This window comes from Salvia splendens, chromosome 15, assembly GCF_004379255.2.
Source record: "Salvia splendens isolate huo1 chromosome 15, SspV2, whole genome shotgun sequence".
Classification (NCBI taxonomy): Eukaryota; Viridiplantae; Streptophyta; class Magnoliopsida; order Lamiales; family Lamiaceae; genus Salvia; species Salvia splendens.
Window position 1 is genome coordinate 27,755,215 of NC_056046.1, and position 17,054 is coordinate 27,772,268.

At 37.1% G+C, this 17,054-nt stretch overlaps 1 protein-coding gene across 1 annotated transcript; it reads right to left on the bottom strand.

Moving 5' to 3' along the window:
* Positions 1–6,638: 6,638 nt before the first annotated feature.
* On the bottom strand, positions 6,639–9,884 carry LOC121767357 (transcription factor bHLH93-like). Its single transcript, XM_042163613.1, has 4 exons — positions 9,436–9,884; positions 7,896–8,030; positions 7,649–7,816; positions 6,639–7,134 (listed from the first exon to the last, which is right to left on the bottom strand). The coding sequence occupies exons 1-4, from the start codon at positions 9,853–9,855 to the stop codon at positions 7,048–7,050; spliced, it is 810 nt and encodes a 269-aa protein (XP_042019547.1). The 5' UTR covers positions 9,856–9,884; the 3' UTR covers positions 6,639–7,047.
* Positions 9,885–17,054: the final 7,170 nt, after the last annotated feature.

Genomic DNA, 17,054 nt, shown 5'->3' on the forward strand with positions numbered 1-17,054 from the left:
GCCATTGCAATGGCGCTTGTTTCAATCCATATAGGGATTTCACGAGCTTGCATACCTTTTTCTCTTGTCCAGGTACTACAAACCCTTCGGGTTGTTCCATGTAGATTTCGTCTTCTAGTTCACCATTCAGAAACGCGGTCTTTACATCCATTTGATGAATCTCGAGATTGTGCAATGCAGCAATAGCGAGAAGCACCCGGATAGATGTAATCCTTGTTACAGGTGAATAGGTATCGAAGAAGTCATGTCCTTCTTTTTGTTTAAAACCCTTTACTACTAATCGGGCTTTATACTTATCAACTGTTCCATCGGCCTTAAACTTTCTTTTAAGAACCCATTTGCATCCTAAAGGTTTAGCACCTTCGGGCAAATCAACCAACACCCATGTGTGGTTTAGCAAAATTGAATCAATTTCGCTTTGAACAGCTTCTCTCCAATGCAGCCCGTCTGGGCCAGCAAAGGCTACTTTTATCGATGTTGGTTCTTCATCCAACATGAAAGCAATGTAGTCAGGACCAAAAGTTTTTGGTGTTCTGACTCTATTACCACGTCTTAGTACTGTATCTTTTGGATCGGGCCTTGCACGCTTGCGCGATTCAGGTTCCGCATCTGTTGATTTAGAACTAGTGGCTTCTTCTTCCACTTGTTTAGAACTAGTGGCTTCTTCAATTCTTGTCTCAGAATTGGTTGATACCTTTTCCTTATCTTTGCAAGGAAAGGTATTTTCGAGAAATACAGCATTCCTCGACTCAATTGTTGTTCCTACTGTGATAGTCGATATTTCAGACTTGTGAACAACAAATCGATATGCACTACTGTTAAGTGCATATCCAATGAAGATGCAATCAACCGTCTTAGGTCCGATTGTAACTTCTTTGGGCGGAGGAACCATCACCTTTGCCAAACACCCCCACACTTTGAGGTATTTGTAGGATGGCTTCCTTCCCTTCCACAACTCATAAGGAGTAACATCTTTTCCTTTGAGAGGGATTTTATTCAAGATATAGTTTGCTGTCAAAACAGCTTCCCCCCACATGTTATGTGGTAATCCTGAACTGAGTAGCAGTGCATTCATCATCTCTTTTAGAGTTCGATTCTTGCGTTCTGCAACACCATTAGATTGTGGTGAATATGGAGCAGTTGTTTGATGAATTATACCACTTGCGTTGCATAACTCCTCAAACGGGGCTACATATTCGCCTCCTCTATCGCTTCGAATCATTTTGATTTTACAACCAAGTTGATTCTCAACTTCGTTCTTATAATTTTTGAACGCCTCTATTGCTTCATCTTTGCTTCTTAAAAGATAAATGTAGCAATATCTTGTGCAATCATCTATGAAAGTGATAAAGTACTTTTTACCACCTCTAGTTTGCAACATCTTTAAATCACATACATCCGTGTGAATTAATTCAAGGGGTTTTGTGCTTCGTTCAACCGAGTGAAACGGCAACTTAGTCATTTTTGCTTCAAGACAAATTTCACATTTATCTTGGATATCCAATTCATTAGCCTTTAGTAATCTTTTAATGGCTTTTGAATTTACATGTCCCAATCTACAATGCCACAAATTTGAAGACTCAATCAAATAAGAGGAAGTAGATGCTTTATTCTTATTGGCCAATGGCTTCGCAACACTTCGAGTTGCTACACTAAGCTTGAAAAGCCCATCGGTTACATAACCTTTTCCGATGGATTTTCCAAACTTATACAAGACAAACCTATCGGACTCAAATACAAGTTTAAACCCTTTATTAACTAGTATTGATCCTGACACTAGGTTCTTGCGGATGTCCGGGACATGCAGCACATCCTTCAAAGTGATAGTTAGGCCAGACGTCATCATGAGAATCACGTTGCCAACGCCGAGGACTTCGGACGATGCTTGATTCCCCATGTTGATCTTCCTCCCTTCAACAGCAGTGTAGGAGGCAAACTTGCTCCTGTCGGAGCAAACATGAGCAGTAGCGCCGGTGTCGATGTACCAGCCTCCCTTGTTATCAACAAGGTTAACCTCTTCAGTGACCACTGCAATGAGGTCGTTCTCATCCCAGTCCTTGAACTCCTTCTCAACGACGTGGGCTGCCGGCTTCTTCTTCTTACTGCGGCAGTCTTTGGCAAAGTGGCCCGGTTTGCCACATTTGTAGCAGTCGCCTTCAAACTTCCTTGAAGGCTGCTTTCCCTTCCCTTTGTCATTTGGACGGTTTGGGCGAGGGCGTTTGTTGGAGGGACCGCCCCGCTCCAACAGGTTGGCTTTGGCTTCATTTGGGGTGAAGCCTTTAGCCTTCTGATCACTTTTGCGCACGTCGGCCTCAATGCGCAACTTCACGATCAAGTCTTCAAGGGTCATCTGCTTTCGCTTGTGCTTGAGATAACTCTTGAAGTCCTTCCAACTTGGAGGGAGCTTGTCAATGATCGTGCACCTTAGGAATTTATCGGGCAAGGTCATCCCTTCAGCCACTAATGAGTGGATGATCATTTGGAGCTCTTGGACTTGCTCCATGACGGGTCGAGAGTCGACCATTTTGTAGTCCATAAACTTGGATGCTACAACTTGTTCCGTCCCTGCAGCATTATCTATGCTATACTTCTTTTCTAGGTTTTCCCACATTTGTTTAGATGTGGTTACATTGGAGTATACATTGTACAAACTATCATCTAAAGCACTTAGAATGAAATTTTTACAAAGGTAATCTCCTTTCCTCCAAGCTTCATAATCTGCCATGACTTCGAGCCTAGTCTCTTGGTCGCTTGGTGTGGGCGGCTCGTTCTCCGTGAGGAAGTTGGCGACGCCCAATGTTGTCAAGTAGAACAACATCTTCTGGTACCACCGCTTGAAGTCAGATCCTCCAAACTTTGGTGGCTTCTCGGCAGGTGGCATCATTCTTGGTGCCAAAGGTGCCGCAGTTGGTCCTTGGAAGGAACCAATTCCGTTGCCCCCGAAGGAGCCAACAACTTGGTTGGGCATAGAGCCCCCACCATTCATGTTGGGCATAGAGCCCGCCATGGTCGTACCAGCCCCGAAGGGACTAGCACCCGCATGAGACCCGAAGGCCCCAGCATTCGTGTTGATCCCGAAAGATCCAACACTAGTATTGAGCCCGAAGGCACCAACACTCGATCCATTAAAGGATCCGAAGGAACCACTAAAAGTGGAACCAACCGAACCACCAAAGGTGGAACCAGTGGACGCCCCGAAGGGGTTGTCCCAAACCCAAGGGACGGTGGATGAAGCGGCTGGGAAGCCAGGAGTTGGCATCATCGAGGGAATCGATGAAGTGTTGACCGGTCCAGTGGTCGCCATGGTGGAGGGAATGGCGGCGGTGGCGTTGGCAGCAGCAGTGTTGGATTCCGTCGACATCTCCAGCAAAAGGTGTTAATGTTTCGGAAGTTTTAGTTCAGTTTAGAAGTTCAAATTCCTTCAAAGGCAAGCTATCTCGTCTTGCGATTGTTGGTTTCTGGGATTACAAGATAACAAAACCGGGCGTAATACAACCCAAAAGAAGGAATACAAAAAAGAACTGAAGTTACAACGAAAATGAAACGACTAAACCAGTATGCTATGACAGCCGAGTCGAGGAGGCCTCTTCCCGCAAGACGAGATACGCCCCGGTAGTGCTCTCGGTTTGGCGTGTCGTCCCCAAAGGTAAAACGGCTACGTCTCTTCTGATGCAGCACCGCAATCAGCAGAGCTCCGGCGAACGGGATGGAGGAGAGGGCAGAGCTTCGACAGAAAGACAATGCAGGGAGAGGGAGAGAGCTTATGCAGAGAATGCTTGTAGGTGTGTGTCCTAATGCAGTGGTATGGCTAGCCTATTTATAGGCCAACCACCATGCAGGGTCAACCAGCCATTGAAGGCTCATCATGGCAAAAACGTAACCGACGTCGGTTACAGGCGTGTGGCTGTAATGTGCCACCCGTGTGTGGAGCGTGTGGATTTCTCACGTGGCAACCGTGACTGTGCCTCGCTTGACGACGTGTCAAGCCACTTGGATTGCTGACTCGGCGGTGGTCCAAAAAGAATAGTTTGGGCCAAGCACCAAGCCCAAAGACCAATTGCCAAGATCCAAGTCCAAGTCCAAGTCCAAGATCAAGATCAAGATCGAGATCGAGATCGGGCTCGGGCCCGAGGCCCGCGGCCCGCGACCGCGAGCGCGTGCACGGGCACGGGCTCGGGCTCGGGCGGGCGGGCGGCGGCGGCGGCGCGCGCGTGTGCGCGCGTGTGGGCTCTTTCACCCATCTTGGTCCACTATAATTATTAAGTAACATAAAGTCACTTAATTTATACACATTAAAGATGTGTTAATCCTCCAATGTGGGATAATTAACACTAGTTAATTATTCCCTAAGCTCCATCTCCAAGCTTTAATTAAAAGCTAATTATGCCCAACTTTAATCCACTATTTCTCACTCACCGGAAATCGGATTTGAGAAAGTGAATATACTACATTTACCTATGTAAAATGTAGATCGACGCTATGTCATTTAATTTCACAAAATTAAATGTCTCGTCACATTTATTATTTGGTCAAAATCCATTGACCGGGCATATTTAATCCATGATTTTTACAATTCATCAGTTGTAATCCTAAAAAGAATTGTCGTCTTAAAAGAATTAATGGGTGCAACTTATCGAGGCATAAATAGGAACCTCAAATATCTTGGGCATAACTTATTTAAACATAAAAACGATATAACAACTATTTATAAAATAAAAAATAAAAAAGACCTAGACCGTTATAAATAATTATATTTTAAAATATGTGCTATGTTGCGTTAATTGTCAGCTCTTGAGAGTAGAAATACTATTAATATGATAAAAAAAATAAAATAAAAGACAACAAAGTACCACTTCATTTAATTGAAAAGATATTTCTTTTGAACAAATATTATTTGAGTCAGCTTAGATGCGTGATGAAAAAAAGGAACATAATTGGCGGTACTGAAATTGCAACCATTAATCTCTATCTTACCTTATTTCCCTTTACAACATGTTTGGTTGATAGGAAAGAAAAGTTGATAAGGAAAATGATTTCTGGTAAAATGAATCCCGAGAATATAATTCCTAGTAACTTTACTTTTCTATGTTTAGAAAATATCAAGATTGTAAATTTATATTTAATTTAAACATCAAACTAAAAATGTACTTATTATATTTTTATTTATAAAAAGAATAATAATGTAAAAGTTTTAATAAATTATTAATTAAAAATAATAATAATTATATTATTATATTTATTATTATGATGGATAGTTTAAATTTGGATTATTCATCATAATATATAGTAATACAAATGTAATTATAGTTACATGGAGTATTATACTCATTTATTATAATAATAATAATAATAATATTATTATTATTATTATTATTATATTTATGAATATTAATTGAATAAATTTTATAATTTAAAATTTCACTACGACTTTATTTTATTGATTAATTATTAGTTTATAAAATATAATAATTATTATTTATTACACAGTGTATATTATCCAATTATTAATTACTATTATAAAGTATAGTTATAATTATGATAATTTTAACCATAGTTATTTATTATACTGAAATTAAGTATGATTTATAATTTTAAATTATTTTTAAAATTTTGTAATTAATAATAATAATAATAATAATAATAATAATAATAAAACTATACTATATTGTATTAAATATGTAAGAATCCTAAAATTGGGAAAATGAATTCTTAAGAAAAGTTAGGATTCAGAATCTTGGAAAGTTGTACTAACTTTCCTTGTTCTCGGGATTCTGATTACTTTCCCAGTTTGATTAAAATCCGAAACAAACACAAGAATTTAAAATTTAAGAAATCAGATTACTTTTCAAAACAGAATCTTAGCAACCAAACATGACTACTTATTATTATTTTTCTAAAATATGAGCTGAAATCGGTCAATCACTTTAACCATAACAAAGAGAGTATATTTTTATGTTGGTAATGTTGCATATGTATATTTGATAAATTTAAATATTCGCAACGTTCATAAAAATTAAAAATACTCCTATTTTATGCTTCATTTTACGAGTTATTGAGCTGAGTAATAATGGATTGGGATTAGGGCTGGAGAAAAATACCGAAAAAATTATATCGCTCGTATCGTATTGAAAAATATCAAAAAATTATCAAATTTTCGGTATATCGTAATTTTTGATACAATACAATACCGTACCGTATGTTTTTTATACGATAACGATATGAATTTCCTTATACCTCAATATATCGTTTTATATCGAATATACGATATATATCGATATTTCGGTATACCGAATTATATTGAAAATCAATACATATTGAATTATCGATATATACCGTATATATCGAAATATATTTAAATTTAGATACGATATTGAAGTATCAATCTTTGATATATCGTTATGAACGGTATATCGAATTTCGGTATAATATATCGAAATATCGATACGGTAATGATATTGATATTATCCATATCGAAAGTTCGATATATCGAAACTTTCGATACGATAACAATATGAAATTCTTTTATACCGATATTTTCGATACGATACACGATACAACGTTTTCGATACGATATATCGTATCGACCCACCCCTAGTTAGGATACCACTAACAAAGTAATATGTACTTCCTCCGTTCCATATTAGTAGAATTATATTTTTTTTTATTTTGGACGTTTTATAACAGTAGAGTCATTCTCTCTTTTAATAAAAAGTAACTTTTCACTCTTATTTTTTTCTTTCCTCTTACTTTATTATCTCTATTTTTTCAACTTTATTATCTTTTTTGTTTTATATATTATACTTTTTTTTATGCAAAGAAATACCTCAGGCTAGGAGGAGTACTAAATAAACTTCAGATCCACACACTAGCAAAACATTTGTGATTCCCAAATGTGGCGAATATGCTACTCATAGAATAATGATACTCTGACACGTGTCGATAGGATGAGAGCAAACTCCAGATCGCATTTAAATAATTCAATATTCGATGCGCAAATAATGATCCAGATAAAAGAACTCCCAAACGCAACAATACACACTCATTCCTCTAGAGGCATCTCCCACCATAGCCTGCATTTGTGAACAATGCCTGCTTTACATCTTCAGAACTCACCATTGCTCGTTGCTCAGCATCCTGAAATGAAGCATCCAATTTTCAAGACTTGACTCCATTAAAAATAATAATAATGAAAAAAATTAATGGTTGTTGAATATAAAAAAAGTTTGTTGAATAAGTTAGTTAATTATAAGTCTCACTTATATATACTCCCTCCATCCCAAAGAATATGAATTTTGGGTTCATCATGAGTTTTAATAAATAAGGCGAAAAGTAAGAGAGAGAGTAATGGAAATAATGTTAGTGAGAGTAGGGTTCACATTATTATAGTGGTATAAGTGTTACTGGTGATGGTATAAGTTGTAAATAAAATGATATGTAGGGATAGTATGTTGTTTGAAATTTTCAAAATTAGAAAGTTCATACTCTTTGAGGACGGAGAAAGTATTAGTTTTATAGTAAATTGATAATGGAATAAGTTGGTGGAATATGAGGCTCGCTTACCATTTATAGTAAAAAAGAAATGTGATTGCTATTGTGAGACGGACTAAAATGGCAAAATGTGACTCTTATTGTGGGACGGATGTAGTACCTCGTAACAAGAAGCTTGGAGAGAAAAATCGTTGAAACAACTAATTACACATTGTTGTATGTCGAGGCCTATAGTGTCGAGTGTGGCAAGAGTAGACAGCAATAACCCCGGTTTCGCAGTGCAACACACCTCGATTCGAGTATCCTCGCTTCTCCTTTCTACCTCAAACTTGATTCATAAATTAATTATGTCAATTTGCTATTCACAATTGGAAAGAAAATGAGTTTGAAATATGAATAGAATAAACCTTGGGAGGGTTCCTGAGCTGCATTTGGTGCTCCATCACTTTCGAATCCACGCCTTCTTCCCTTAGCTTATGAATCTTATCAAGCAACTCTCTCATGTAATCAATGGTGTCACCCAGTATAGACGTCCTATCCATCTGATTCACTACACACGTTTTAGTCCAATACTTAAATATGGAACATTTGCTTTTAAGTACGTGATTTTATGTATTCACTTCGTCCCTGAAAATTTATCATTTATTTCAATTTTTGTCTGTCCCCAAAAATTTGTCACATTTTATTTTTACTCTCTACGTCCCATTATTTTGGTATGCACACGGGTTTTAAAAAATGTAAATAATAATTGGTTTGAAAAGTTAGTGTAATATGAGATTCACTTTTTATAAAAAATAGAATGTGAGTGAAGCTTAGTGAAAGTGAAATGTGACTCTTATTATAGGACGGATCAAAATGACAAAATGTGACTCTTATTATGAGAACAAGAGAATATTATTTTTTGTAGTGGAGCCCACATTCGACTAACTCATTATTACTTAGATATTATAAAGTTCCCACAATCCACTAACTTTTCCAACTCACTTTCTATTACATTTTTTAAAACTCGTGCTGAGTCAAATGATTGGACGGAAGAAATAGTGTTGTTTGCAGTGGCGGATCCAAACCCCAGAAATGGCGGGGCCAGAATTTAATATTTTAAATATTAATAAATTTAATATTTAAATATTTAATTTAATATTATTTTTAATAATAAAATAAAATAATACTATATTAATATTTAAGTAGCATTAGCTTCGTTAATAAAATATAAACATGCATTAGCTTGCAAATATGTATTATTCATTTTAAAAATATAAAATTATTGAAATTGTTATATACATTCAAAACCATTGTAAATATTATATACAAAAGTGATATAAGTAGAGTAGTAAATATTTAGATTTCAAAAAATTTTAAAATGTTTATTTTGTTACATAGAGAATAAGATGCATGGATCACAAATTATAAGTACTTTAGGACAAAAAACTTAAACAAAAGATTAAAAATGATTTTACTTAAAGAATAAAAATAACAACATAATATAAGAAAATTAGTAAAAGTTTAGATTTCATAAAACATTTAAAGGTATTATTTTGATAGTAGGAAGAAATATGAATTGGTAAAATAAAAAAAGTAATGAATAGAAAACATATGTTCTAGTCGATGGTTGAACAATAGACCTCTTAGTTAAAAATTCAAGAACTAATCCATTGGGTTAGTACATTTTATTTGACATTTATTGAAAATAAGTATATTTTCACACTATACGAAGGGGGCGGATATAATATTTTCTACTCAATTCAAGGAAAAATTTAGGCTATTCGAACGGCCGCCCCCTCCTGCCCCAGATCCGCCACTGGTTGTTTGTGAGTCCGTGAAAAGAGAATAAAGTTGATAGTAAGAGAAAAAAAATGAAGATGGTATTTTCATTTAAGAAAAGATTTCGTTTTTATTGAACAAACAAAAAAAAAATCACTTCGAATACAACTAATTATGATTAATTACCTTGCTAATCTTCGGTACGATCGACCGGAGCATGGATAGGCGATCGTTGAGCCGCTTCCGGCGCCGCCTCTCCGCCATCAGATTCTTCGACGGCTGCCCCTGCGGTTTCTTCGATTTGCTCTTCCTCTCGCCGCTAATTTGTGTATTCACTTCCATTGTCGCCGCCGCGTAGTCATCGTGAATCGACATTGGCGGCGGATCGTCCAAGGAGCCCAACTCCGGCGAAGTTAGGGCATCGAAAAAGGGGAAAGGATTACCGAATTCCGGCGGCGAGATGAGGTCCATGAATGAAGGATTGGTGGAAGGCACGTAAAAATCTGGGGATTGAGCGAAGTTCCAAGTGTTTTGGAAGAATTCGGTTGAGAAAGATGAATCGATTATCAATTCCTCTAAGAGACTGTGTTGAGTACTAATCTCCATCACTCTCTCTCTATCTCTAGAATTACCAAACAAAGGATGTGTGGAATTTAAGTCAGAGTGGGGAGAATATATATAAGATGATTATTGACGAGAATATGAATGACAATTATAGAAAATTATACCTCCTCCGTCCCAAGGAAGATGACCCTTTCTTTGGTCAGCACGGGATTTTATACAGTTATATTTTGTGTATTAAGAGGAGAGAATAAAGTAAAGGAGATGAGATACAGTAGGAATAAATGTATTTACATTTTAAATAATAGATCATTTTAGTTGAGATAATACAAAAAAAAAAGTGAGTCAATCTTGGGAGGAAGGGGGACTACTACGTATTCTATTATAACTTGTGTTAATATAAGACCTACAGGAATTAATATATAAACATAATAGGATGGAATCTACTTTTTCTGAAAAATTCCAGTTTTACTTATATAATAATGGTGCTCGGTATTCCCCTAATTTTCACATAGTAGAAGGTTAGCTGCGTGTACACATGTATATATTTCCACTATATTATAGAAATAGACTAATTGGGAATACACTTGTTTTAATGTCTACTGTTGGAAATAGATTTTGAGAGTCTCAATATTGTGGCAAATAGTACCTTTAGGGACTCTAGGGAATATTTCATTAATATGTTAGAGTCCCAAGTTCATTAGTATCTAGGTGCATTTACTTCTCTAATCCTATAAATAGAGATGTACAATGTATCTCAAAACAATTCAAATCAATCACAATGTAGTCTTCAAAGTTCTCTAGTGTCTTTTATTTTCCGCATTTTATTTTTCAACATGGTATCAGAGCAGGTTCGATCCTTTATATGGATCAATCTGTCTCTATAGTAAAAAAAAAAAAAAAAACCTCTCCCAAATACATAGCCTAGAGTTGAAAACTGAGATTAAGTCCATAGATTCTCAAGAAACATGTTGAATACAAACCGTACTCAACAGAACATTCAATGATGGAGAAGATGCTGATGGAGCAGTCAGCGGACAACAGCAACGAGGTGACCTCAGCGAGCTCCAGCAGCCGCTGCTCAGCTCCAGCCGATGGCGAACGGTAGCAGGGATAGACGATGGCGCAGACCGCAAGCAACGGAGACCCCGACAACAACAACGTGATGATGGCCTCTCTTGTCAAAGCTGCTGAGGAGCCAACGGAGAACTAGCGCCGGTAAGGAGATGGCAACGACTCCGAGATCTGGAGAAAAATCTGTATTCAAGGAACGTCCGGCCGAGGGGGAGAGGAAGTATCCGACCGAACGATTCCTCTCAAATCTATGTCGGCCAAGAAGGCCAAAGATCTGATGAGAGGGAGCGAAACCTACAGATGACGAACCCACACGCCAATGCCTGAAGGCTGGAATGAATCTCGAAGATGCAAAGAGAGTCGATAGAGCAGTGATGCACTCTGAGCAGGATCGGAGAAGGCGAGTGTATAACGAAGGATAGGCGTAAGGGCGCCTGGATGAATGCTGAGAAGAGAGCAGCGAAAGCAGCCCGCAGAATATGGGCCGCCGAGAAGGGTGAGGCGGTGATCGAGCATATGCAGTCGAGAAAGCTACGGAGCTAAGAGTCGGCGATAGGGCAGATGCGGCAAAGCAAGTTGTTACCGAGAAGATGCCGCTGACTGTGAGGAACTGCGAAGTTTGGCTGCGACTCGTCGAAGATGGCCAGGCCTGATGAGAGAGGAGAAGCTAATTAATAGCATCCAACCGCGGTGGAGATGGCAGCGCGAGAAGCATAGGAGATGCACTAAATAGCCAACCAATGCTTCCATGGATGGAGGAAAAGGCTCCAAGGGAGCTGCCCTGTTGGAGAAGGCCGAGCAGAAAAATGGTAGCATGCAAGTCACCTATCCTCGAATCAAGGAGAGAATCGCAGAGAAAGAGGCGGAGCAGCCAGCCAGCATCTGCGCGGCGAGGAGGAGAGAGATGGCTTCGCCGCACAACTACTGTGAATGCCATGGTGGGAATAAAACCTTCGAAGTAGCCATCGTCAAATCCCATCAAGAATTCTGGTGGCAGAATAAGACGATGGTTAGTGGGAATGAAAACCGGAGAAGATCGATCCGTAGCAGCACTGGAGTGCACGATAACCGGAGAAGATCGGAGAAGATCGATCCTCGAAGACTCAACGCAGTGAAGACGATAACCGACCGCCACCCAATGGCGGTAATCCGACCGCAGAATCTGCGCTTGGAAATAAAAAGGCATGTCTTCGTAAATCGGAGAAGAGCCGGAGAAGGGAGATGCAAAATGGGAGGTGAAGCGTCGTTTGCCGAACAAGTAGCGGCAGGTTGCTGTTGGAGATGAGAATAGGAGAAAAGAAAGAGGCGCTGTTAGTTTGTTCTCAATTGGGGTTTGCAAGAAAATTTGGGCCTAGTGTTATTGGGCTCAAGAAGGAAAAAAAAAGAAATGAAAAATGGGCTCATAGTTTGAGCTGGAATGGGTCGAGGTATGGTAAAAAAAAGCTCCTCGACATGAGCCAAAACTGCCTGAACGAGCTCCTCGATATGAGCAAAAACTGTCAGAATTAGCTCCTCGACACGAGTAGAAAACTGTCAGTCAGAAAAAAGCTCCTCGACACGAGTAAAACCTGTCAGTCAGAAAAAAAAAAGCTCTTCGACACGTGTAAAAACTGTCAGTAAAAAATTGAAGAGCTCTATGACACGAGTTAAAACTGTCAACAGAAAATTGAAGAAACTCCTTGATAAGAGCCTAAACTTTCAATGAAAAAAAAACGAAGAATCTCCTTGAAACGAGCCTAAACTTTCAATGAAAAAACTCTTTGATACGAGTATAAACTATCACTGATGAATTGAAGAAGCTCTATGATACGAGCATAAACTGTCAATGAAAAGTGAAGGACTCCTGAATACGAGTATAAACTATTTATCAAAGTGAAGATCGTGCAAGTTAAGTGTCGAAAAAACTCGATACTTAACTTGAGGGGGAGTGTTGGAAATAGATTTTGAGAGTCTCAATATTGTGGCAAATAGTACCTTTAGGGACTCTAGGGAATATTTCATTAATATGTTAGAGTCCCAAGTTCATTAGTATCTAGGTGCATTTACTTCTCTAATCCTATAAATAGAGATGTACAATGTATCTCAAAACAATTCAAATCAATCACAATGTAGTCTTCAAAGTTCTCTAGTGTCTTTTATTTTCCGCATTTTATTTTTCAACATCTACTTATTAAATTGGGAATACACTTGTTTTAATGTCTACTTATTAAAGTAACAAGAAGGAGAAAAATAATTAAAATAATGCAGGCAGCAGATGGTAAGACACATAAATAATACTCATGTGGTCCCATAATAGATGACACACTTAGATAATAGCACGTGATTTTAGGAGATGTTATTTTGTGAGTTAAATGGTGAGAGAAATTAGTATATTTATATTAATGTGAGAGAGAACTTTTTCCAAAAAAGAAAACGTGCAACAAATTAAAAATGAAAGTATGACATTTATTATGGGACAAATAGAGTAAAATAAGATAAAAAAAATATTTGCATAAATAGATAAAGACTATATATATGGGACGTACGAAAAAAAAGAAATTTAGTCTATTTTTCGTTTTTTACTTAAGAGTACATATAATTGAAAAAGGGATTATATTCTTAAGTCGCGTTCAGATGAAAGGTTTGACCCACAAATCTGTCTAAAACGAAAATGTTAAAGTTAGTATCATCATAATATTAATTTGTTACTCTTTTTTCCTTTTTGTGTCAGCGCAGTATACAGTGTATTCTATTTGTTGGTGTGCCAACTTGTACTTGTACTTGTCTTTTGTTTTGTAATTATTGCCTCTCTAATTCAAGTGTTAATGCCACGAGCTTATATATTATTGATCCAGTATTCAATATATGCTCGTCAGCTTTGAAGTTTCGCTCCTGCAAAAAGTTGATTTTCTTTTTGGGAAAAAGTTATTAATGCTTGCCAATTTATTTAATTGAGTTGGGTAATTCATATGTTTGACTTAACTTTTGCATTATATTCAGTGTTTATTATCCTTCCTCGGTCCCATAAAAATATAGACATATGATATAATACAAGAATTAAGACGAAATTAGTAAAGTAAAAGTAATGAGGGAAATGGTTATTAAAATAATGTTAGTGGATAGTAGGACCCACATTATTATTAGTGTTTATTGGTGAAATAAGTTGTAAATAACTTGATGTATAGGGATAATAAATTGGGATAACTTTCCATAAATGGAAATGCTCAGATTTTTATGGAACTGACGAAAATGAAAAATACATATATTTTTATGGGACGAATGTTCTACAAACTAACTTTAATTGAATCCATCTGCATTTGTTGCTTTTATGAACGCATGGACAATTGTTATGATACAGTGCATGCATTGTCTTGTTGGATTATACTCTTTCTGGTCCTCATTAAATGTCTCATATTTGACCGGTATGGATTTTAGGAAATTATTTGACTTTGTAAAGAAAAGTGGGTGGAAAATGTTATTGGAATGTGAACCCCGCTTTTATATACTCCCTTCGTCCCATAAAGATTGTCTCACTTTGATCGGGCACGGGTTTTAAGAAATGTAATGAAAAATGAGTTGAAAAAGTTAGTGGAATATGAGTCCTACTTTTATATATTAGTTTTATAACAAAATGTGAGTAGGAATGAGTTAGTGGAATCCAAAAATGGTAAAAAGTGAAATGAGACAAAGTTTGTGGGACGGACGGAAATGGAAAAATGAGACAATCTTTGTGGGACAGAGTGAGTATTAGTTTTATAATAATTGAGAATAGAATAAGTTAGTGAAATATGGGGCCACATACTAAAAATAAAAGTGAAATAAGACATTTGTTGAGAACAGTCTAAATAAAAAAATATGAGACATTTAACGAGAACGGAGAGAATAATTATCTTGCTTCATGTAACTAGTCATTTAGCTTTTATTGCAAGAGTAATCTGAAAATGCAGCTCACAATCTAACCGATAGAATGAAAATTATGATAGATTAAACTAAAGAGAGTTGAATTTTCAGTACATGAGTTATGAAGCATTTATAATTATCTACTTGGGAAAGCAATTTATTGTTTAATCTCTAATGTAACATTTGTTATTTTCTTAAACTTTATTTTACTGCCTCCTTGGCTGAGAATAGAAATATCCCTAACTTTCCATCGATTATAAATATACCATCACTCGTGAAAGTCGAAAGCTTATAAAACGGGGTAATTACATCATACATGCAAAAATTTTTACCAATTTTTTAAAATAATACAAAAAGTTTTAAGTTCACATATATTATATAAAAAGTTTAATTAGTGCTTCATACTGATACCTTCTATCAAAATCATTTAACACGGTTAACTTTAACTAATTACCCTCATAAAACACATGAACGTCATCTTAATATGGTCTTATTAATTTTAAACTTTTAGTAAGTTTAATACTTTTTGTATTAATATGAAACATTAGTGCAAACTTTTTATACGTACGGTGTAATTACCCCTTATAAAACACATGAACACCATCTTACTAATGAACCTTTTTTATTGGCGAGATATATGTGTTTATGTTTTCTATGTGCGGAGATATTATATCGATTTATAGTTTTGATAATACAAAATCACTTCTTATTGGTATGAATTATGTTATGTGGTACGTGAGGGAGAATTGAATAAGCTCATGCGGCTCATGCATGCCTAGGTGATGAATAAGCCACATGCACGCGAAGTAGGAGATCACAGCTTCGAGCACCATCTGTGAAGACGGTTATAGAGAGATAATATAATATAGCACAGAGAGAAGTTAATAGAATATACTTCCTCCGTCCCATAATAAATGTCACGCTTTCCTTTTTAGTTTGTTCCATAAAAGATGTCACATTTTATTTTTTAGAAAAACTCACTCTTACATTAATATAAATATACTATTTTCTCTCTTCACCTAACACAGAGAACAACATCTCCTAAAATCCGTGTCATTCCCCAAGTATGTCATCTATTATGAGACAGAGGGAGTAGTATAAATAAAATCAGTGTTGTAACAAACGCATGTTTTCCTTTGGCTTTGAAAAGGTAAGTCTTAAAGTGAAATAGGGCAAACTGCACCGACCACACAAACTTAGCGGACTGCTGACACATATCTAGCGAGTTGCTGAATCTCTTTTAGACTCCTCGGCTAACTCTCGAGAGGCAAACTTACTTCATCCCGACGGTCGTTGGTTGGGACGTCGGCTTAGGCTTGATTTCCGCAACAGACCGGTGGACGTCCATTGACTGTTGATCACTCGGCTACTGCTGGCCTGGGTCAGTTCCTCCGGACTTCAATTTCGAACTTTTTCTGCCCTTTTCTAAGTCTATTGAAGAAACGAAGAATCACCGAGAACTAATGAGCAAGAACAAGAATATGTGAAGCGCTTGAGTGAGAAAAACGTTGATCTTTTATTGATGCTAAGAGAATGAACTTGCAGAATGAAAACTCTATTCTACTGGACTAACTACAACTACATTTATACTAATTGCAACAAGATAAGAAGTGAATAAGCAATCACTCCAAAACAGTTGAAACTGCCGCTGCAAATGCCAACGGCTAGTTTGTAGCTCAACTAACATTTGAACTAACCAATCTTGATCTTGTGTTGTAGTCTTCACTCTTGATTCCATGCAACTCCACATGCTGAGATGAGCCATCTTTTCTAACAAACTCCACCTTGGCTTATCCAGCATGTCTTAAAATTTTACAGCATGCAAACCAACAAGCTTACAACAATATTGAAACTTCTCTTTCCCGAGTGGCTTTGTTAACATGTCGGCTGGGTTGTCAGCCGTGTTAATCTTCACAACTTTAACTCTGCCACTCTCCACCTCGTCTCTGATGAAATGTAGCCTCACGTCTATGTGTTTGCTACGCTCATGAAACGTCTGATGTCTAGCGAGGCAAAGAGCACCATTGCTGTCACAGTGAATGGATATATTGTTCTGCTCCACACCAAATTCTCCAATCAATCCCAGCAACCACTTGCTTTCCTTCACTGCAGAGGTCAAGGCTATGTACTCAGCCTCCGTGGTGGATAGAGCCACCACGTTTTGAAGGCTTGACTTCCAACATACAGCTGAGCCAAAGAGTGTAAAAATGTATCCAGTCTGTGACTTCCTTGTATCAACGTTTGTTGCATAGTCTGAGTCGCAGTAACCCACCAAAGGCTCCTCCTTATCT